The 24367-nt window shown below is 44.4% G+C and overlaps 1 protein-coding gene across 3 annotated transcripts in view; it reads left to right on the top strand.

Annotated features, from left to right (window-relative positions):
- The window catches only part of GPCPD1 (glycerophosphocholine phosphodiesterase 1), a 131156-nt gene that overhangs the window by 20039 nt on the left and 86750 nt on the right, over nt 1–24367 (top strand). For all 3 annotated transcript variants that reach the window (XM_040351683.1, XM_040351681.1, XM_040351682.1), the window contains exons 3-4: nt 10434–10524; nt 13000–13084. In XM_040351683.1, coding sequence (XP_040207617.1) covers nt 10434–10524; nt 13000–13084 — 176 coding nt within the window. The remainder of the gene's footprint in view (nt 1–10433; nt 10525–12999; nt 13085–24367) is intronic.

The raw sequence follows: 24367 nt of genomic DNA, 5'->3' as shown, positions 1-24367 counted from the left end.
ATGTGCATTGCATTAAATTGCACACAGTACATGCACAGTGCTTTTTTAAAGCACTGCGTTGGACTGCAAACGTACACAAGGTTGTGGTGTGAAAGAGGCACATACACAAACATTGTTTTCTTTGTGCATTTTCAGTATCCTGCATTTATCTTGTGCAGGAAAATGTAGGTCACTGCACATGGTATGAATGAGTGAGACGATTGCCTGTTCAGCGATCCAGCGCCGAACACCCCCCCGGGTCGGGTTCTTTATTGGTCATTGGGTCCCTGGTGCTTCCATGCTGAGTATGGAAAGGCGACTGAAGTCTTCACAGTTGGCTCCCCACTGTGCAGGCGTGAGCCGCGTTGCACTGTGTGAATGGTCCTGCAGCCTCCTGGGATCTGTGATGTGAAGGTTGAGAGCAGAGAAGGAGAGGAGCGACCTTTCCGTGGAATCACCTTGGCGATTCCAGCATGAATTGGGGAACAGGTACCTGCCCAAACTATGTGCCCAATCCACTCCCCTCAAAAAAAATATGTTCCAATAGTAGAAGGAAGAGCGGAACGTCCATTTTTCTGTGAGGTTCTGCTTTAATTTAAACCACTTGAAGACCAGGCCTAGTCTGACATCTATTTTTATTTTTGTTTACATTTTAAAAATCTGTATATTTATTAATTTTTTTGCTAGAAAATTGCCTAGAAGCTGCAAACATTATGTAAATTTATATATACATTTTTTTTAGCAAATGGCCTAATGAATAAAATGGCGGTTGTTGCAATTTTTTATGTCACACGATATTTGCGCAACAATTTTTTATTTATTTTTTACATTTAAATTTTTTTTTTCAAATGCAATTTTTTGTGAAAAACTACACTTTTTTAATGAATTTTAATGCAAAAAAATACAACCTAAAACCCAATTTTTTTTTGCAAGCTATAAAAGATGGTGTTGTGCCGAGTGAATAGATCGCTAACATGTCACACTTTAAAATGGCACATGCTCATACTAGTTACTAGAAAACCTCCTTGTGCAACGCTTTCAAAATGTTTAGTTACAAAGGAGGTCTAGAGGTAGAATTATTGTTCTCGCTATAACGTCCGTGGTGATACCTCACGTGTGGTGAGAACACCATTTACATATGTGTGCACGACCTACATATATGTTCAATTCTGCAAGTGAGCATGGAGGGCGGAGGTGCTTTTAAAAAAAATATTATATATACATTTTGCACACTGTCCCTTCCTTTTTTTTTTTTTTTTTTTAATCACTTTTATTGCCATCACAAGAAATGTAAACATCCCTTTTGATAGCAAACAAGGATGACTTGTAGGGTTATCTATAAGACCATAGATCTCTCCTCTACCCTTGAAAAGAACGGATCAATTTTTTTTTTTTTTTATAAAAATACATGGATCTAATGCTTTTCCCAAAAATAATGGCTCTGTTTACATTTGCCCCAACCAGAAGTGACAAAATGCTTGTTGCTTCCAGTCTCCTATCGGGGTCTCCAAACTACGGCCCTCCAGTTGTTCAGGAACTACAATTCCCATCATGCCTAGTCATGTCTGTGAATGTCGGGGTTCTACAGTGCCTCATGGGATGTATAGTTCCGCAACAGCTGGAGGGCCGTAGTTTGGAGATGCCTGTTTGATCATAGAGATAAACAGGGACAGTTACGGTCCTCAATCAGCCCTATTGTAAGCGGCCGCAACACCTCGATCGGATCCCTGGCTCCCTGGTTAGACGGGTAAGCTTGGGAAAACCATGCTGGGGAGGCAGCCAGTCACCCCAAACTCGCTCATCCATGTCTTCATGGTCCTTGCTTTGTGCACTGGTGCGCAGTCATGTTGGAACAGGAAGGGGCCGTCCCCAAACTTTTCCCACAAAGTGGGGAGCATGACATTGTTCAAAATGTCTTGGTATGCTGACGCTTTAAGGGCTCGTTTACACTTGCTTCGGCTTCAAACCACATTGGAGCTGCACAATTAATCAATAAAAAAAGTCGTGATCTCGATTCAACCCCCCTGAAGATCTCCAATGCAGTTTGCTGATTCTTTCATATAACAAGTGGAGAGACTATCTGCTCACTCAGCTGTCAAAAGAAAAGATCTGGGCAGTCTGCCAAGTTCTTAACCAGAAACATTGTAACTAATGCTTCCTTCTTAGATCAAAGGGATAAACTTCTGTGTGTAAAGAAAAAATCTGGGCAGTCTGCCAAGATTGTAACATGAAACATTGTAACCAACTTTCTTCTTGGAGCAAACTTCTGTTTGTAAATGCAGGAAGCTTAAAGTGGAGGTTCACCCGAAAAGTTAATTTTTAACCTTAGATTGATGCTCATTTTGTGAAGGGGAATCGGGTAGTTTTTTTAAAAACTAAGCAGTACTTACCGTTTTAGAGAGCGATCTTCTCCGCCGCTTCCGGGTATGGGCTGCGGGACTGGGCGTTCCTATTTGATTGACAGGCTTCCGACGTTCGCATACATCGCGTCACGATTTTCCGAAAGTAGCCGAAACGTTGGTGCGCAGGCGCCGTATAGAGCCACACCGACGTTCGGCTTCTTTCGGCTATTCGTGACGCGATGTATGCGACCGTCGGAAGCCTGTCAATCAAATAGGAATGCCCAGTCCCGAAGACCATACCCGGAAGCGGCGGAGAAGATCGCTATCTAAAACGGTAAGTACGGCTTCGATTTTAAAAAAAAACTACCCGATTCCCTTTCACAAAATGAGCCTCAATCTAATGTTAAAAAAATTTTTTCGGGTGAACTCCCACTTTAACCACTTAAAGTCCAAATCTTTTCCTGACACTTGTTTCTTAAAGGGGTTGTAAAGGTTCGTCTTTTATTTTCTAAATAGGTTACTTTAAGCTAGTGCATTGTTGGTTCACTTACCTTTTCCTTCAATTTCCCTTCTGAATGTTTTTTTTTCTTTGTTTCAATTCCTCACTTCCTGTTTCTCCTCAGTAAGCTTGCCCCCATCATCCGAGCGGTGGAAAGTCATTTAGAACAGCTTACTGAACACCTTACTGAGGAGAAACAGGAAGTGAGAAATTCAGACAAAGAAAACAAAGAAAAAAACATTTCGAAGGGAAATTGAAGGAAAAGGTAAGTGAACCAACAATGCACTAGCTTAAAGTAACCCATTTAGAAAATAAAAAACAAACCCTTACAACCCCTTTAAGTTAAAATCAGTATTTTTTGCTTGGAACCCCCAAACATTATATATATTTTAGCAGAGACCCTAGGGAATAAAATGGCAATTGCTTCAATTTTTTTTGTCGCACTGTATTTGCCCAGCGGTCTTTCAAATGCAAAACTTCAATGAATTAAAAAAAAAACAAAAAAACAGTAAAGTTAGCCCAATTTTTTAGTGACAGGAGCTTTGACTGGTGTTCAGAGAGCTCAAAGCGTGTGCGAAGCCTTGTTTTGAAGCAAGTGTAAACTAGCCGTTGTGTGTTGAAGCAAATATAAATGAGCCGTTACAGCTAAGCATGCAGGGCAAACATGGGTTCAAGATAAGTATATGTTTAGAGCTCTTAAAGTGGAGGTTCACCCAAAAAATCAATTTTTAACATTAGATTGAGGCTAATTACGGGAAGCAGAATCGGGTGTTTTTTTTTTTTTTTTTTTTTTTTTTAAATCAATGCCGTACTTACCGTTTTAGAGATAGATGTTCTCCGCCGCTTACGGGTCCGGGCTGGGGGACTGGGCGTTCCTATTTGATTGACAGCCTTCCGACCATCGCATACAGCGCGTCACCAGTTTCCGAAAGTAGCCGAACGTCTGTGCGCAAGCGCCGTATAGAGCCGCACTGACGTTCAGCAACTTGTGACGCGCTGTATGCGACCGTCGGAAGGCTGTCAATCAAATAGGAACGCCCAGTCCCGAAGACCGTACCCGGAAGCGGTGGAGAACATCTATCTGTAAAACGGTAAGTACTGCATTGATTTAAAAAAAAAACACCCGATTCTGCTTCCCGTAATTGGCCTCAATCTAATGTTAAATTTTTTTTTTTCGGGTGAACTCCCGTTTTTAAGGTTTGACCTCCATTTTCTATGGTTTTGGTAAATCTAAAAGGAAAATATCTAAAGAAAATTGTATAGTGTGTATCCAGCTTTCGTTGTAGTGTTTGCTTCTGCCTGCTAACCATTTGATCCTCTGTTAGAAAACAAGTGTTGTAATAAATATCCCTGGAGAGTGTAATTAAGACATTACTTCTTACACAATGTGTAACCCTGTACATGGGTCTTCAGCACTTTGTTTGCAGTTCTGTGATGCTGAATTTGTGTCGTGTTTTGCTTTCTTATACTGTATATAGAGCTGTGAGTCAGCCATCTATATATATATATATATTGGGTTCGCCACACACATTACAATCTGATTGTGCAATACCTGTTGGAGGTACCAAGTATGCAGTGCAAGGGCCTGCCTGCCTGATTGTATAGATTTATTGGATGGTTTTAGTAGATCTAAAGTTGATCAGGCAGAGATTATATAGTTTGTGTGTGCATTCCCAGCATGTAAAAGCTCATACACACGATCGAATTTTCAAACAACAAATGTATGGACGGCAGGGTTTTTGGCAGAAAATTCAGACCGTTTGTATGCTCCATCGGAGAAATTGTTGTCGGATTTTCCAACAAATGTTTTATAGCACTTAAGGACCGCCTCCTGCACATATACGTCGGCAGAATGGCACAGATGGGCACAAGCACATACCTGTACGTCCTCTTTAAGTGCCCAATCGTGGGTCGCGGGCGCGCCCCCGTGACCCGATCCAACGCTCCGCGGACCCGATCGCCACCGGAGTCCCGCGATCTGTCCCCGGAGCTGAAGAACGGGGAGAGCTGTGTGTAAACACGTCTTCCCCGTTCTTCACTGTGACACTGTCATTGATCGTGTGTTTCCCTGATATAGGGAAAGGCGATCAATGATGTCACACGTCCAGCCCTGCCCCCCTACAGTTAGAAACACATATGAGGTCACACTTAACCCCTTCAGCGCCCCCTAGTGGTTAACTCCCAAACTGCAATTGTCATTTTCACAGTAAACAGTACATTTGTATAGCACTTTTTGCTGTGAAAATGACAATGGTCCCAAAAATGTGTCAAAATTGTCTGTGTCCACCATAATGTCGCAGTCACGAAAAAAATCGCTGATTGCCACCATTAGTAGTGTAAAAAAAAAAGAAAAGAATACGTATCGGCCTAAACTGAGGGGAAAAAAAAACGTTTTTTTTATATCTTTTTTGGGGATATTTCTTATAGCAAAAAGGAAAAAGTATTGCATTTTTATTCAAAATCGTCGCTCTATTTTTGTTTATAGCGTAAAAAATAAAAACCGCAGAGGTGATCAAATACCACCAAAAGAAAGCTCCATTTGTGGGGAAAAAAAGCACGCCAATTTTGTTTGGGAGCCACGTCGCACGACAGCGCAATTGTCAGTTAAAGCGACGCAGTGCCAGATCGCAAAAACTGGCTGGGTCCTTTACCTGCATTTTGGTCCGGGTCTTAAGTGGTTAAAATTGTCCGACAACTAGGGTTGTCCCGATGCCACTTTTTTAGGACTGAGTACAAGTACTTTTTTTTTGATCTTCTGGAGGTCAATTGGTAATCTGTTTGCTATGACATAAACATGCACAGTCAGTTTCCTTTGAGCTTGCATGTTTATGTGCTGAATAGACACAACTCCAGTGCCGCCCTCATCTTATGAAGAAGGATGGTCATCTGGGAGAGACTAATACTTTCCCAAGGTTGGGCGGGGAGATTACAGAAGTCACAGGGTGCCTATGGCAATTGTTTTGACATCATAGTCTGGATCTTGCATAACCTTCCATCTATCATCGCCCTGGATTGATCTCATGTTCTAAAGAGAGATGGCTGCACACTAGTTCTATGCCTGTGTTGATTTTTTTTTTAGTTCAGTGACGATTAGGAATATACTGCCACGTAAGTGTACAAGTTTATCTTCTCGGTTCAAGCAGTAGAAGATAAACATATTGCATGACAGACATTCTGCAGTCTAAGGAAGTGGATTGCAGCCAGGATTTTGTTCTCTTATGACTTCATGTCAAACAGCATGGCCTTAAATGACCTGACGCCCTTTAATGACCAGTATGATGCTGGGTTCTGTCACCCAATCCTTTATGTACAGCAAAGGATGTTTGTGCTTGGAACATACCTAAACCCAAGGACAAAAATGTCATATATTGCAGTTTACCAGTCCTTGGATCTAGTGGCTGCATTAGCTTTTTTAAGGCTAAGCACCAGTGGCGGTGCGTCCATAGGGACGCAGGAGCGCCGCCCCCTCTGGCTCGCTCACAGCCAGTAAAATATACAGATTCATACACTGTATGAATCTGTATATTTTCGCCGCTGCCGTCCACTATTCAGCTGGCCGGAAGTTGAGCGCCGGTCAGCTGAATAGCGGCAGCTGACTGGCTGTGTGGAAGTGCCTATCAGGGCCAGCGGCCCTGATAGGCTGTCAGAGTACAGCCCTGAGGCTGTAGTCTGCTTCCTGAAGCTCATCCTCGGGGCGTACCGGCCGTACGTCCGAGGATAAGACTGACAGGCGTTTCAGCCAATCAGATAACCTGATTGGCTGAAGCGTCATCGATGGCGGGACGAGGGACATCGAGGGACGTAGAAGCCATAAAGGTAAGTGCCGGGGGGGGGGTACTGGGCACAGTGGCTACAATTGGGGGCACAGTGGCGACAATTGGGGGCACAGTGGCGACAATTGGGGGCACAGTGGCGACAATTGGGGGCACAGTGGCGACAATTGGGGGCTGTGTTTGATGGCATAGTGGTGACAATTGATGGCACAGTGGCTGTGTTTTGATGGCATGGCACGGTGGCTGCGTTTTGATGGCACGGTGGCTGCTTTTTGATGGCATGGCACAGTGGCTGCGTTTTGATGGCATGGTGGCTGCGTTTTGATGGCATGGTGGCTGCGTTTTGATGGCATGGTGGCTGCGTTTTGATGGCACAGTGGCTGCGTTTTGATGGCACAGTGGTTGCGTTTTGATGGCACAGTGACTGCATTTGATGGCATGGCACAGTGGTGACAATTGATAGGTACAGTGAGGCTGCAATCGTTTTTTTTTTTTTGTTTTTTTTTCGTTTGCGCCCCCCCAAAAATTTTGAGCACCAGCCGCCACTGCTAAGCACAGAGATCACGCCGTATTTATTCGAGTATAACGCGCAACATTTTATACCAACAAAAAAAATCAAAGTTTTGGGTGCGCGTTATAAACGAGGACTGGGGTGGGATGGCAGTGGCGGGACCAATACCGAGTATTAGCAGGAGTACTCGTACTCCCGCTAATACCGCCGATACTAGAATAGAATACTTACCCCCTCCCCCCCCCGCTGCAGCCCCTGCTACCGCCACCAACGTCGCTACAACGTTAATCACCGCGGCGCGGGGAACATTACAGACAGCTTTCGTTTGAATAGCTGTTTTCCCCGCCGCGCATAGACACTCCCCCTTGGACGGATCTGTCCAATCGCGAGCGAGGGGGAGTGTCTATGCGCGGCAGGGAAAACAGCTGTTCAAACGAACGCTGTCTGTAATGTTCCCGCGCTGCGGTGATTAACAGTAGGTGGCTGGACATACGGGGGACATGGCTGGACATGGCTGCACATGCGGGGGACATGGCTGCACATGCGGGGGACATGGCTGGACATACAGTAAATACAATAAATGATTTTTGGCAATTACAATGATTTTATACCGATTTTTTTTTTTTATACACGTGTGCGCGTTATACTCGAATAAATACGGTAGATAGAAATGGAGCGTGGTCCCTTCCTGTGAGCTGACCTTGAAACAAAAAAAGGTATTTGTTGAGTAAACGGTTAATTGTTCGTTTTTATTACATGAGGAATGATGTAAAGGCAGACATGTTTGAAGGCCAATAGAAGAGAGAACTAGCACTAGGGGCGGACTGACCATTGAGTCACTCGGGCACTGCCAGAGGGCCCCATGCCACTAGGGGGCCCCTGATTCAGGGTTGCCAGGCTCAGTAAAACCAGGGACAGTATGTAAAAATGTGTGTGTGTGTGTGTGTGTGTGTGTGTGTGTGTGTTTGTGTTTTTTTTTTTTTAACATCTGTTCCTGATATGTCCGAAACTCACATGCTTTTGATGTGAAAATCCAGAGATTTTAGCTGCCCCGCCTCTGCACTGCCTCCTGGCGTGGTGGCCATCTGTAAGCCCGGGGGCCCCATAATCTTCTATTGCCCGGGGGCCCCATGAGTTGTCAGTCTGCCCCTGACTAACACATTTATCAGGATTTTAACCACTTGCTGACCGCAATATAGCCGAATGACGGCTACAGCATGGCTAGCCAGTCTTGGTAGGGTGTCATATGATGTCCTCCCCCCTATTCGTGCCCGCCATGGATTACTCTGTGATTGCCATGTCCTCCGGACACAGATGATCTCAGATCAGGGTAAAGAGACAGTCAGTGGCTCTTTACCATGTGATCAGCTGTGTCCAATCACAGCAGGGAACCCAATGGGCATGGCCGGCGGGCGTGATCGCCGCTGGCAACGCACGAGCGGGAGCACGGGTGTGTGTGTGTGTGTGTGTGTGTGTGAACGCACAAATCCTGTGCTATCTGAGGAGAGAAGGACATATTGTGTCTTTCTACCAAGTAGAAAAAACGTCTGTCATCTCCTATAGTGAGTCCCAATCCCTCCACAGTTAGAACACAAAAGAGGGAACACAGTTAACCCCTTGATTGCCTCCTAGTGTTAACTCCTTCCCTGCCAGTGACATTTACACAGTAATCGGTGCATATTTTGAAGCACTGAGCGCTCTGTAAATGTTCCCAAAAATGTGTCAAGTGTCCAACCTGTCCGCCACAACGTTGCCATACTGCAAAAAATCGCAGATCGCTGCCATTGCTAGTAGTAGTAGTAATAATAATAATAAAAAAAAAAAGCCATATAAATCGTTCCCATAGTTTGTAGACGCTATAACTTTTGCGCAAACCGATCAATATACGCTTATTACAAAAATGTTTTCCCTCCTTACAAAACTGCTCCTTCAAGTTGGATGGTTTGCACTTGTGAACAGCAATCTTTAAGTCTGACCACAGATTGGGGTCATTGTCCTGCTGGAAGGTGAACCTTTGTCCTAGCCTCAAATCACACACAGAGTGGTACAGGTTTTCTTAAGAAAATCCCTGTATTTAGCACCATCCATCTTTCCCTCAACTCTGACCAGTTTCCCCTTCCTGACTGCTGAAAAACATCCCCACAGCATGATGCTGCCACCACCATGTTTCACAGTGGGGATGGTGTTCTTTGGGTGATGTAATTTGTTGGGTTTGCACCCGACAGTGTTTTCTTTGGACAAAAAGTAAAATTTTAGTCTCATCAGACCAGAGCACCTTCCTCCATACATTTTGGGAGTCTCCCACATGCCTTTTCACAAACTCAAAACGTGCAGTTTTTGTTTTTTGCTGAAAGTAATGTCTTTCTTCTGGGCACTCTTCCATAAAACCCAACTCTATGGAGCGTACAGCTTATTGTCCTCCTATGTACAGATACTCCAGTCTCTGCTGTGGAACTCTGCAGCTCCTCCAGGGTTACCTTAGGTCTCTGTGCTCCTCTCTGATTAATGCCCTCCTTGCCCGGTACGTGAGTTTTGGTGTGTGGCCGTCTCTTGGCAGGTTTCCTGTTGTGCCATGTTCTTTCCATTTGGTTATGATAGATTTGATGATGCTCCTAGGGATCATCAAAGATTTGGATATTTTTTTATAACCCAACCCTGACTTGTACTTCTCAACAACATTGTCCCTTCCTTGTTTGGAGAGTTCCTTGGTCTTCATGGCAGTGTTTGGTTAGTGGTGCCTCTTGCTTAGGTGTTGCAGCCTCTGGGGCCTTTCATAAAGGTGTATATATGTAATGACAGATCATGTGACACATAGATTGCACACAGGTGGACATCATTTCACTAATTATGTGACTTCTGAAGGTAATTGGTGGCACCAGAGCTTTTTATGGGCTTCATAACAAAGGGAGTGAATACATACGTACATGCTAATTATCAGTTTTTTTATTTCTGAAAAATAGTTTTATGTTTATATTTTTCTAATTTTACTTCACTACCTCAGACTATTGTGTTCTGATCCATCACATATAATTCAGATTAAAAAACATTGAACTAAAGGCTGTAATGTAACAAAATGGGTAAAAAGCCAAGGGGGGGTGAATACTTTTGCAAGGCACTGTATTTTAGTGTAGTTCATATTTTACCAAGCTCTCTTAGATTTACAAGCCTATAGGAAAACCAATTGCATGCATTCATGGGGAAAATTCGATCTTTAGCGGTACTCATTTCACCTGTAGCAAATCGCTCTTCCATGTATAAATTTGGGAATAATCTGATATATCCTGGTTTTCTATACTTGTGTCTAAAAGATAAAATGTTCTATTTTGCAGGGGAAGTCATTGCACTGTGTGGGAGTAGTGAAGAATTGGGTGCCTGGAAGCCACAAAATGCCGTTATGCTGCAGCCTGACCCCAATGATTGGTAAGTGAAAGGGGGGTTCCATGTGTCACTGCTGCTTTCCTTGCTTGTTCGTTTGTTGTTAAAAAGAGAGCTTGCCCTCGTACTACGACACCCTTTTTGGTAAGGATGTTATGTATATCCTATATAGTTAAAGGATCAGTAAAGAAAAAAAAAAGTATGTGTGTGTGTGTGTGTATATATATATATATATATATATATATATATATATATATATATATATATATATATATATATATATATATATATATATATATATATATATTTATTGTGTGTGTGTGTGTGTGTGTGTGTGTGTGTGTGTGTGTGTGTGTGTGTATATATATATATATATATATATATATATATATATTTTTTTTTTTAAATAACATACATTTTATACTTGCCTCCACTGTTTTGCACAGAGTGCCCCCGAACTACTTCTTCTGGGGTCCAACCCGCGGCTGTCTCGGCTTCTCCAGGCAAGCACTCCACACCTTAATGCAAGCGAGCTCGCATGGTGTGGAGTCCTTGCGTGCACGCTCCCATGATACAGCCAGAGGCTATTACCGCTCACTGTATCACTCGGCCCCGACACGGCGTGTCATTGGATGTGATTTACAGCAGTGCGAACCTATGGCTGAGCTGCTTTCAATCCATCCACTCTACCCAATGAACGGCCAGGGTGAGCACGGGACTTTCGAGGGCTCAGGTAAGTATATCGGGGGGTGGGTTGTATTGTCAGAAGTTTTTTCACCTTAATGCATGGGATGCATTAAGGTGAAAAAACTTTTACCTTTACAACCCCTTTAACTAGGGGAGCACCGAATGGAAATTTTGGTGCCAAAACCGATACCGAAAATAAAGAATGCACTAGGCCAAAAATGACAGTTAAAAAAAAAAAAAATATATATATATATATATATAATATACACATTGCTAATAGTATTAGCAAAATTTCAGTGCAGTGCACCCCTCTAGCAGCTATGATACAGGAGATGGACACACAAAAGAAAGCAATACAAAGAGAACAGAAGACTTTCTCATACAAGTACATGGTACAGCAGCCACATGTTAGCAATATGAAATGTTGGGGTAATATATTCTTTAACCAGTTCCTTAACGAGTCCTTGTAAAATGACGTCGGCAGGAACCTTGTCTCCCTCCAGGATGACGTCCTGGCCGTCCAGCATCACTCAGGACCCGGTGCCCACAATGTCTGCCGGGCAACTGCGATTGACCGTGATCGCATCAGGACAATGGATCTGTGTGTGTAAACGCACAGATCCATGTCCTGTCAGAGGTGAGGAGACCGATGTGTGTTACCAGTACAAAGAATCACAGATCGGTCTCCTCCCCTTGTGAGTCCCCTCCCCCTACAGTTAGAATCACACTCTAGGAAACATATTTAACCCCTTCCTTGCCCCCTAGTGTTAACCCCTTACCTGCCAGTCACATTTACACAGTAATCAGTGCAGTTTTATAGCACTAATTGCTGTACAAATGTGAATGGTCCCAAAAACGTGTCCGTCGCAATGTCACGGTCACAATAAAAATCGCAGGTCACTGCCATTACTTAAAAAAAAAAAAAAAAAAAATGCCAAAAAAAAAAAAAAAAAAATGCCATAAAACTATCCCCTATTTTGTAGACACTATAACTTTTGCGCAAACCAATTAATATACGCTTAGTACATGAATACATATCGGCCTAAACCGAGGAAAAAGATTATTTAAAAAAACAAAATTCGATATGTGTTAGGCCTCTTTCACACGGGCGGATAGAATGGTGCTTTTAGGTGCGGATTTTATCATTTTCTACCGCAGCTGAAAGCACACAATGCTTTCCTATGGCCCCATTCACACACTACGTTTAGCTGCGGTTTTATTACATACGGTTTGGTGCAGATAGAAAAAATAGATTTGAGTGCGTCCAGGAACGATTTTGCGCAGTTATCTGCACATAACTACAGGTAAACGCAGTGCACTGTGTCAGCTGCGGATAGCCGCGTCAACAAAAGAAAAAACAGGACACGTAAAAATAAAAACGGTTGCTATGGGGATGACAATAATGGCCAACCGCAGCTAAACGTAGCTGCATGTAAACGCAGCTAATCGCAGTGTACAAATGCAGGCGATCGCTGTGCCTGGAGCCTTGAATTTCAAAAGAAAGAAACATGCTTTTAACTGCGGCAGAACAGCCGTCCGTGTGAAAGGCGCCTTAGTGTTTGTTTGTTTTATTTTTTCAAAAATTGTCGCTGTATTTTTTGTTTTATAGCGCAAAAAATAAAAACCACAGAGATGATCAAATACCACCAAACGAAAGCTCTATTTGTGGGGGGAAAAAACATAAAGATTTCATTTGGGTACAGTGTAGCATGACAGCGCTGAAAACAAAAAATTGGTCTGGGCAGGAAGGGGGGTGAAAATGCCCGGTATTGAAGTGGTTAATGAACAGTGATCTTGTATAGTGATAAGTGTCTCTGTGTTCCTTCATTACAGTATGGTCTGGAGAACAAATGTTACACTCCCAAAAGGAACTAAAGTACAATATCGATATTTCAAGGGCTTCTTTCTGGAACCAAGGGTATGTTTGTTTTATTTATGACCATACTTTGGTAGATCCTCGAGTGCAGTAAATGATTTACTACGTTTGTTATAAAGCAGAGCTGGAAACCTTTCAGTAGCCCGGCAGCCTCTGCTCTATATGTCTGCTCCTGGCGAATGGCGAAGACTGTCCCCTGAATTCAGCTTGCGTTTGTCTGCCTTGTCAGCCATAGTGCTGAATATACATCTATCTACACGTAGGCTGCTAATGGTGTAAATTGGAAGCTTGTATTGAGGGTTAAATCTCTTTCAAGTTACAGGGCTAGTTCACACCACAAAAAACGCACTCCAGGATGCATTCCTGCATGCGCATTTTTTATGCGTTTCCGGTTGCATTCTAGATGTCGTGTGTTTTTTTTTTTTTTTTTTTGTGTTTTTTTTTTTTCCTGGTTTATTTATTCTTCACTGTATTGGGGTCCGGTACGTTTTTGATGCGTTCCAGGGCATTCCAGTGTGTTTTTGATGTGTTCCAGTGCAGGAAAAATGCAGCATGTTATAATAAATGTATTTATTTATTTTTTCTGGAACTGACCATACTGATGTGAGCTATGTCATTGGAAACCATCGAACCTACTTTCCATGCGTTTTTGATGCAGAAAAAAAGAAACACACAAATGCATGTGGTGTGAACTGGCCCACATAGTTAATCTGGTTGAAAAAAGTCCATCCATTTCAACCTACAGAGCTGGCCATACACGGTTCGAACTTCAGCCAAATCCTGCAGAATCGGGCTAAGTTTGCGTTGCGAGTTGCCCTGCTGGCACCACTCAGCAAGTCAATTTGTAAAACTGATGGAGTCGGCTGGGAAAAGCCGCTACATACCAGCGTTATACGGTCACTGTTCTGGTATGTAGACAGCTGCGGGTGTTGCAGCTGCTTGAATACAATAGCCAGCAGTGGAGATTCTCCTGACTTAAAGTGGTTGTAAACATCCAGACGTTAAAGAAGAACTCCATCTTTCCACACACTTTACATCAGGGGTGTCAAACCTGGCGGCCATCCAGCTGTTGCAGAACTACAAGTCCCATCATGCCTCTGCCTTGAGTGATGCTTGTAACTATCACAATGCCTCATGGGACTTGTAGTTCAGCAACAGCTGGAGGAGCTGCCAGTTTGACACCTGTTTGTTTGGGGCAAGCAAGAGTTCCTTACCTGTGCAGCCGCTGGATGTGTGATGTATAAAGTGTATCAAAACGTTTTGTTTACAAAATATTAAAACAAATTTAATTGCTCACATATTGAGCTATTAATGACCAATGTAATAAAATGACAATCCATCCAAGCACCTTGTGTACTAAAAAGTTGGTGCTATAATGAAGAAACACATGGAACCAAGACTTCCTGTCTCATACCCGGAACACAGATCAGTTTACAGCAACGCCGCTCGGAGCAAGCAATCTATTCTATAAATGCTAGAGTCAGAGGTGGTCTGATTATGTCACAATCTCTGACTCTGCCAATCGGCAGAAGCTTTGTATTCATAGCTAGAATACACTGCTTGCTCTGAGCGGCTGAGCGCTGCTGCTGTAGACTCCTCTGTAGCCTGATCTGTGTCCCGGGTATGAGACAGGAAGTCTCGCCTTGCACCCAAAACACAATGCTGCGGTATGTGGCCGCAGCTACATACAGTTGATACTGTACTTCCAGTGGCCTCACAGGATAAATATGAACAAAGCATATCCCTCCTATAGCAGTGATGGTGAACCTTGGCACCCCAGATGTTTTGGAACTACATTTCCCATGATGCTCATGCATTTTGCAGTGTAGTTGAGCATCATGGGAAATGTAGTTCCAAAACATCTGGGGTGCCAAGGTTCACCATCACTGCTCTATAGTGTGTCTAAATCCAGAAGTGACATTTCTGTCTGCTGCTTACTTTCTCTGCTATCCACATGAATCACTTCTGACAAAAAAAAAATCCTGACACCAAGAGAAAAAAAAGATGACGGGAGGAGCTCCAGCAGTTTCACAGTCTCGGCTCTGTTCCTGTGTGCTGTGAAAAGGGGGGTGTGTCCCTTCCCTCCAATCAGCTGTCGGAGCTCTCCTCCTTGAGCTCTTTTGTTGCCAGCGGTTTAGACATTAAAGGGGTTGTAAACCCTCGTGTTTTTTTCACCTTAATGCATCCAATGTGTGAAGGTGAAAAAGCGTCTGTCCGATTTACTTACTTGAGCCCCTTCATTCCCTCTGCGGAGACGCGCTCTCCCTTTCTGCACGGGGTCCCGGCTCTTGATCGGATAGATTGATGACATCACAGCCATTGGCTCCCATTGCTGTAAATCAAATCCAATGATGTGGGTGCCGGGGGGCAGGGCCGAGTCTGCATTCGTGTCTATGGAAGCAAATGCCTGACTCGGGAGCGTGCCCACACGGTAACCCCCTGGCAAAGCGCTTCTTCTAGGGGGTTATCTGATGCGGTGAGGAGCCGCCGGGGGACCCCAGAAGACTCTGTGCAAAACGAGCAGTGGAGGTAAGTATGACATGTTTGTTATTTAAAAAAAATAAAACGCAAAGGTTTACAATCACTTTAATGGCCGTGTGTTGAGTTATTTTGAGGGGACAGCAAATTGACACTGTTATACAAGCTGTACACTCACTACACAACATTGTAGCAAAGTGTCATTTCTTCAGTGTTGTCACATGAAAAGATAGAACAAAATATTTACAAAAATGTGAGGGGTGTACTCACTTTCGTGAGATATGTATGTATGGCAAGCGTTACCAGTTACCTCCTTTCATAAAGCTGCATGTACTTATTCACACTTTACCTCTCATTCTGTTATTAACCACTTCCCACCCGGGCCAATTCTGGCACTTCACTGTAAAAATCATCATTTTCTTTCTAGAAAATTACTCAGAACCTCCAACATTATATATGTTTTTTTTTTTTTTAGCAGAGACCATAGGGTATAAAATGGCGGTTGTTGCTACTTTTTATGCTGCACAGTATTTGCGCAGCGATTTTTCAAATGCGTAGAGAGAGAGAGAGTTTTTTTAATATACTGTGAAAGATGATGTTACACCGAGTAAATGGATACCCAACATGTCACGCTTTAAAATTACGCACACTCATGGAATGGAGCCAAACTTCAGTACTGTACTTAATAATCTCCATAGGCGACGCTTTGCATTTTTTTTTTTTTTACAGGTTACATGTATAGAGTTACAGGAGGTCTTGTGGTAGAATTATTGCTCACACCCTAACGCATTTTGCGATACCTCACGTGTGATTTTGAACGCTGTTTACATATGTAGGCGCGACTTGCGTGTGTGTTCACTTCTGTCCAGGTAGGGATGGGTGTGCTTCAAAAAATAAAATTCTCTTGATCGGGTCGGATGTCAGTGGACATGTCACCTCTGACATCCGAAACTCCATAAAATTGCATGGAGCGCCTGTTTAGGTCCGCCGAAAAAAATGACAGGTGGACCTCAACGGTCCAGCCATGTGAAAGGGTCCTAAAGGTGTTTATCTGTTGAAAAACCAAAAGTAAACAACAAAAACACACTGCTATTACATGTGTGTAAAGTGCACATGGCAGTACCAATCGGATGGCATATAAAAGAAATCAATTGAACAGTCTGTACTTAAGTACCCCAACAACAAACATACCGCCATTCACGCTCCCACACCTTCAAGCCCACAACACATACGACCCCACAGCAATGATATAAATCAAGGAACTCCCCAGGTATTGGATGTTTCATATAAGGCAATCTCTGTATGTCGATTTTGACGTTTTGCCGAGCAGTGTTTATTGGATTGCATTGGTAGAAGACTCACTGGGAGAGCTGTGAGGAGAGGACACCCCCACCCCCCCAGAAATCCTCCGACATCTAGCCATGGTTGCCATATTTTTGGGGTGAATTTCTTAGGGCATGCCCTACTCTTGTATATCAATTTGAATTTGGGTATGATCCCATGAACAATGTGGAAGGAACGTGGGCCGAAAGGGGCCCCACATCTTTCCAGTGTAGTAGGATTTTACGTGCATAAAATAACAGTATACGTAACAAACTCCTGGCATGTGTCTGAGGAACATGGTCATTGAGAATTCCTAAAAGTCCAACTTCCAACTTCTGAGTGTGAGGTATCGGTAGGTGCAGTTTGTTGTCGAAAAAAGAAAAAAAAAATACTTCCAGAAGGTTGAAAATCCAGAGCATGTCCAGAACGTGTGAAAGAAATCAGCAATCGTATTACATCTAGCACATGCAATATCTCAGCCCAGACCCATTCGAACAAGCCTAGCTGGTGTGTAATGTAGATGGTGTATAAACTTAAACTTTACCAGAAGGTCAGCAGTACTAATTATATCCTGAAAACATCTCGGTTGCCTCTTCCCTGTCGTCCTCGGAAAGCTCAGGCATGGACCACAGCCATTTGCGATGAGAATTCTGCAAAGGATCCGCTCCCACCAACTGGAGGCGACCATAAAAGGTCTCCTCCCTCCAAGCCATAAAGCTAACCTCAACGGTAAAATCTGGAGCCTCCAGACCTCCTTGATCTATGCAGTTCAAGGTAGAAGGTTCGAAGAGGGTCAATAGGAGAGCTGTGGTGGGAGTTTGGGGGTCAGAGTGTAGCCAATCCATGGACATTGGTGAGTTGGGAAGCAAGAAAATAATGCCATAAATTTGGCCAGGCCACCCGTGGCCTTTGCTGCCTGTAGGTAGGACTTGGCTATACAAGGTTGGTAACCATTCCAGATAAAGGAGGAAAGGGTTTAGTCAATTTTTGCCGCCAATTAAATTAAGGGGCAATGACGACCAGGTACGGTTTGACTATAGGAATGACATTAAAGTGAAGTTTCCATCCCAAACATTTTTTTTTCATTATTGTGCTCATTAGACCTAAAGTTAAAAAAAAAAAAAAAAAAAAAAAATATATATATATATATTTTTTACTCATCTGGAAATGCCTGTTGCTATGCAGTCCCACGAAATCTGCCTTTGAAACCACCTAGGATTCTGACATCATCTCCCTCTAATGCTCCTGGGAAATGTGTGTCATAATTTCCCAGGATGCAGTGCGCTGTCCAATTATCTCTCCCCATCCAAGACTTCCAGAAAGTAAGTGCTTGTAGGATTCACAATGCCCACAAGCAAAATGACAACTGTGTAGACATAGTTTTATAAACGATCTTTTTTGAATATCTATGCGGATCGGCAGGGGATTGTAAAATAGTAAGTGACCGGATTTATATTATAAAAACGCAGGATGAAAGGACATACATTTAAAAAATGCTAATTGTGGTTGGAACTCCGCTTTAGGTTCTTCATATTCAGGCATGTATCTGAATACCCTTGTATTTAAACGAGGACGTTGGTTGAATATGTGACCTCTGTAAATATTCAACAGGAGAGCGGGGGCCAATGAGCAAGGCCTGGGACTTTTCCCAACCCACCTGAAGCCCCGAAACTGCACCAAACTCCTCTACAACATGCAATAGTTTAGCACATGAGCTCTCTCTACCATCTAAGTATACAAGGGCATCGTCCTGGTAGAGCGAGATCTTCTCCTCTATTGGGCCAGATCGGATGCCCCCAATCTCTGCCGGGGATAGGACCAATCCACTACGTTTCGTGCGTGCTGCATCATGGACATGCAGGTATAATCTACAAATGTTATATGTGCTCCTACCAGGGATAAAACCGTATTGGTCCGGCGGTATGAGGCATAAAATGACCGTCTGAAGTCTAAGGGCAAGAATCTTTGCTAGTGTTGTGTCATTGTTTAAGAGGGATATTGGACGGTAGGACCCACATTGCAGCCTATCCTTACCAGGTTTGGGTATGACAACAATGAGTGCTTCGTTCATAGAGTCAGGAAGTTTCCCCAGCCTAAGAGTCTTGGAATATCTTGAGGAGCAAGTTCCTCTATGTGTGTCTGATACCATTCTGAGGAAGGCCATCTAGGCCTGGAGTTTTATTGGTTGGTAATGGGCGTATGGCCGTAGTTACTTCCAGCGTGATGGGTTTGTCTAGGAGAAGTTGCTGGGGCTACCAAGTGCTGGGTGGTCAAGAGATTAAAAGAAGCCTAGAAAGTCTGGTTCTGAAGGGACAGTTGTATCCTCGTATAGTGTGCGGTAGAATTCTGCAAAGGTTTGGTTGACCCGCTGGTAGCTGGCTCTTCGGTTGCGAACCGTCGCAGAGTAGTCAGGAGAGGGAAACCACAGCGTTGTTAATCTGTAGACTTCCCTTTCTCCTGGCAGCCCCCAAAATGGAATCTTGGTCTATGTAGTTGAGGAGATGAATCCCCACAGTACGTGGAGGGTGACCTTCAGGGAGAGGGCATCCAGGGACTTGATGGGCCCTCTAAATCGCAAAGCAGGGGGAAAGCTGAATGCGGCCAAATTCTTGCTCAAGCCAGCTCTCCAGGAAGGCTACGAGGTCAGATCCCTCCACCCGCTCCCTCCGGGAGACCAACCAGATGCAGGTTATTCCTGCGGAGATGGTTCTCGAGGTCATCAACCTTATCCTCCCCAGGGTTGCAATCCCCCATATGTATTGAGTTTGGGCAGGATGGGGGAACAGTGTCCTCTAGGTCACTGATACGTTGTTTGGCCACGTCATTCTTGCGTGTCCTGCCGCATGATTGTTAAGTCAATCTTTAGCTCATCCACCTTCCCCTTTATAAGGTCCGCGTGGTTTACCTTTATGATGGCGAGGACCTCCAACAGAGTAGTCTCATTACTGCCATCTGCGACCGCCATGGCCGGGGTCGCTTGTAGGGACACGGCTTGGGGTACAGGAATCTTGGAAGAAAGCAGCGGGCAGATGTCCTGGCCGTCTTCAAAGAGATCAGGAGTGGAGGCTGGTGATGTGCTAGGCCCATGAACCGTGTTGCTGGCGGCCATCTTGGCAGGAGCGGGTGGTGATGCTCATTGTTGCCAGGGGTTGCTTCTTCCCTTGTCACTTTCGCGTCCACCCAAATGCCCCCCTGGGATTTCAGAAGACGCTCTGGGCTGGATTGGGCAATGAACGAGTCGTTTGCTGTCTATGGTCGGTCAGGATGGAGCAGGATTGTAGAGGGAGAGACCGGAACTACGCAGCAACACGTCCGTTCACATCTCTAAACGTGTAACCTGTAGAAAATTTTAAAGCGTTGCCTATAGAGATTTTTAAGTACTGTAGTTTGGCACCATTCCTTGAGCGTCCACAATTTTTATTTAATTTTTGCTATCTATTTATTTACTGTGCGCAACTTCATTCTTCATATTTTACAATAAATTTGGTTATATATTGTGTTTCTCTTCCTTTTTTTTTTTTTTTTTTTTTATTTTGAATTCATTCAATTTATATTTTTGTCATGACTGTTATTTTATTCTCTAGAGCCTCTGCTAAAAAAAATATATAGAATGGTTGAAAAAAAAAAAAAAAACGCGGCTTTTTACATGTCTGAGAGGAGTGTCAGAATTGGCCTGGTAAGCAAGTGGTTAAATTGAAACAAAATCTGAAGATCAACTTTAAATTGGGGAGAATTCAGCATTTTAAAATACCTTTTTAACAGGAGTCAGCTGAAATTACAGGTCGTTTTAATCTGTGCTAGCAAATGATCTACTTTTATTAGCGTGCAACTATAAGGTTTACTTCAATAAAACATGATTATAAAACTACTTACTGGTCCTGGGTGTCTAGACAGCGTAGCGTTTTCTAAAAGTAAACAAATCATCTGTCACTGAATGAATGTGTATGTAACATGTGAACCCTCTCCTTGTAGAACGCCCCGTACAGTATAAAAATAGAGATGCAGGGTAAAACATTTTGTGTGTGTGCGCGTGTGTGTGATTATCTCATTATAAATACTTTTTTTTTTTTTCCTCCCTTTTTTTTTTTCTAAGTGACAACATGAGCTGCATAGGGACATAGAGAACTGGCGGTGGAGAAACGGCAGTCCACTGATCTTCCCAGCGAATGGTTGTGCAGGGGGGACGTGTCAGCACAGGTCTTGGCCATTGGAGGACAGGCAAGGCTGTTCTCCCAACACAGCCAGAAAACTGACCACACTGGGCTGAATGTTCTCTTATGCCTAGCGCGGTCAGTTTTGCGATAGGAAAGCAGAGGGATGGGCAGGAATACCAGGGATTTCACACAAAGGAAGCAATACAAAGAGAACAGGATACCTTTTTTAACACAAGTACATGGTGCAGAAGGCACATCAGTAATTTGAAGTGCTGGGGTCAGATATTCTTTAACATTTCTTGTTTAAGATTAAAGTATAACTAAAGGCAAAACTTTTTTTGTTTTGGATAGAGGGGAGATGGGTTAGAACCCCTCAGTTATTAGTGCAATCTGTGCCCCGTTAGGGAGATTCACCCTATTTGTCTGGTTTACGATTTTCATTGAAAGTAAAAGAAAATGCCACATTTTGGGTTGTCCCCAGAAAAGTAGTAGAAGGGAACTCTTCCAATGTCCAATGAGGACGTTGGTTCTGGTGACCTTTGGGGGCCCCAAAGGATTCCCTTAACCACTTGCCGACCGCCCTATAGCAGTTTTGCTACTACGGGGCGGCCGCGCTGCGCAGGATCACGTATTTGTACATGTTCCTACATCTTCAGGTATCAGACTCGAGTGCTCAGACCCGGTGTCCGCTGGCTTACGCTGGTCGTTAAAGCGGAGGTTCACCCTCAAAATGAACTTTCCAGCATCCTTAAAGCGGAAGTAAACCCATCAATTTAACAGTTTGAAAAAGCAGTTACATTCCTGGCATGCCGGGAATGCTAACTGTCACATTGGTTGTGCTCTCAACCAAACTGTCAAACCATCCAATGGCTGGTGTCATAACTGATCACATGTGCAGCCTCATGGCAGTTGAAGATTAAACAGAGGGCAAGACGCACCTTAGCAGCCGTCAATCAACTCCTCTTTGCTTAGAAACGCCCATTCCCCGCAGGATTCCCCGCTCGGAGCCGGAAAACAAGGGCTCATATAACGATAAGTACAAGTAAAAAAAACAAAAAAAAAACAGCATACTGCAGATGTTAGCAGTATGCTACAGCTAATGTCAAAAAGTGTATTTTTGGGTGAACCTCCCCTTTAAGGACATGGGCAGAACGGCAATCTGCCTATGTAAACAAGGCATTGATCCTGTGTTCCTGCAAAGCAAGGACTGTGATCTTTGCCTTCCCCTAGTACGGGGATATGCAATTAGCGGACCTCCAGCTGTTGCAGAACTACAAGTCCCATGAGGCATAGCAAGACTCTGACAGCCACAAGCATGACACCAGAGTCAGAAGCATGATGGGACTTGTAGTTTTGCAACAGCTGGAGGTCCGCTAATTGCATATCCCTGCCTAGTACAAGCACTTCCCACAGTAAGAAAACACTGGCTAGGCACACAGTTAACCCTTTGATCGCCATTAATGTTAACCCCTTCCCAGCCAGTGTCGTTAGTACAGTGATAGTGCATATTTCTCTTTCGTTCATAGACGGACACAGCCTTCATTGACCTTAGGGTTATGCTTCTTCCTACCAGGAGATTTAGGCAGAATTCTACAGCACTTAAGGTGTTAAAAACTTTCCTTCATGCCGCTCCTCCCAGGGGGCGTGGCTCCCCCAGGCATAACCCCCACTCTGCTCTAGCAGCTTCAGTTTGTTTCTGCCTAACCGTCAGGAGAGTCAGGCTCTCTCTGGAGTCCTGGACTCTGGAGTTTTTCTTGCAATTTTCTTGCGATTTTTCTTGCGATTTTTTCTCGCTTTTTATTATTTTGTTCCTGCATTTTTGAATCCTGCGATTCTTCTATCAACAGCCGACTGGGTGACAGGCTGGGTCCTCGACCCTTGTAGTCCCCCCAGGTTCGGCCTTCGAGCGTGTGCCGGCCCTCAGCTCAGCTTTGGGACGTCCACGACAGGCCCCTTTGCTCCAGGGGCGGCCGGGGAACTTCGGTTCTAGGGCACACATATGACCGGTCTTTATGGCCTTGTCACAGTGTGTCTGGCCGACAGCCATGCCGTTTAGCGGACGTTGGTTCTGTCCGGGATACCTCCAGCCGGTAGTCGCAGGACAGGTAAGTAGTGACCCTTGCTCAGGTAAGTGGTCTGGCTGGAATTTTCCCTGGGGAGGTCGACTGAGGGTTCGCCCTGCTTTCCTCTCTCCCTTATTCCTCTCCTTCCTTCCCTTTTGGGTAGCGGCTGTGAGGGGGGTTTTTTCTGGGGTCTCTTTATTATCACCGGGGCCTGTGTGCGTAGCGGGGGCTGTGTGTGTTCACTGCAGGGGGCTGTAGTGTTCTCTGCGGGACTTGTGTGCTGTTTTACTATGCTGCTGTGGCTGCTGGCTGTCTGTTTAAAAAAAAATGTATATCTCGGCGGCCATTTTCTTGTGGTCCTTGGCAGTTTTTTTGCATTACGGCGGCCATCTTTAATTTTCGTTTGGCCTCGTGTGGCCGTTTTAGCGCTCAGAGAGACCGCGAATCTCTCCGTGGGGACTGTCAGCAGCGCAGCCGGCTTCTCAGCACATCATCAGGCTCCTCTCAGCGCGATGCACCAGGCGGGGTGGTGAGTTCCCTGGGGGCCCTCATGCTCAGAATAGAGCTGGAACAGCCGGGAGGTGACCGTGGGTGGTTCTCTGCTTAGCAGTTTGGCTGACTCGGTGGTGGGATGCCCTGGAGCCTGTACTAGGTACTATCCTCCCCACTAAGGCCTGAGTTAACCCTTGATGCCCCTCCCCCTGCCACTTCTGTTGAGGGAGTGTTATTTCTGAAGCAGCTAGTGCCTGGTTGGGGGGTAAAAAAGCCCCCCCTCCCTGAGCCTGCTTCGGGGGATGCCGCTGACATTATACTATGCCCGGCTATTGCGTCTGGTTCTGTGGTGTCAGTGGATGCGGGCTATAGAAACCCACGCGACCAAGGAATTTGTTGGAGCTCTTATTTTCTGCGGTTAGAGCTTATAGCTCAGTAACTAGACGGTTTGTGGTTTTGGCGGAGGTACCAGTTGTACCGGTCCCTTTTGGGTTCCGCAAAAACGCAGCGCACTGCAACTGTGTTCCTTATTTGGACTTTTTATGTTACACCGCAGTGTGTATATATATATATATATATATATATATATATATATATATATATATATATATATATTTATTTTTTTCAGTCCCTGAATGCTTTGCGACCCCTTTGTAAGTAGGTGGGTCTCTCCTCCTGTGGACCCTCCAGTGTCCGGATGGAGCAAAGCCGCCACGTTGCCCGTGGAAGGGGCTCCTGCCTGTGGGTACCCCGCTGAGACCGGTCTTGACGCGGTCTCTGGTGTCACAGACTCTGACTAGAGGGCTGTAGCTCCT

The sequence above is a fragment of the Rana temporaria genome, chromosome 4 (genome assembly GCF_905171775.1).
Source record: "Rana temporaria chromosome 4, aRanTem1.1, whole genome shotgun sequence".
NCBI classification, from domain to species: domain Eukaryota; kingdom Metazoa; phylum Chordata; class Amphibia; order Anura; family Ranidae; genus Rana; species Rana temporaria.
This window is presented reverse-complemented; position numbering and strand designations above follow the sequence as displayed.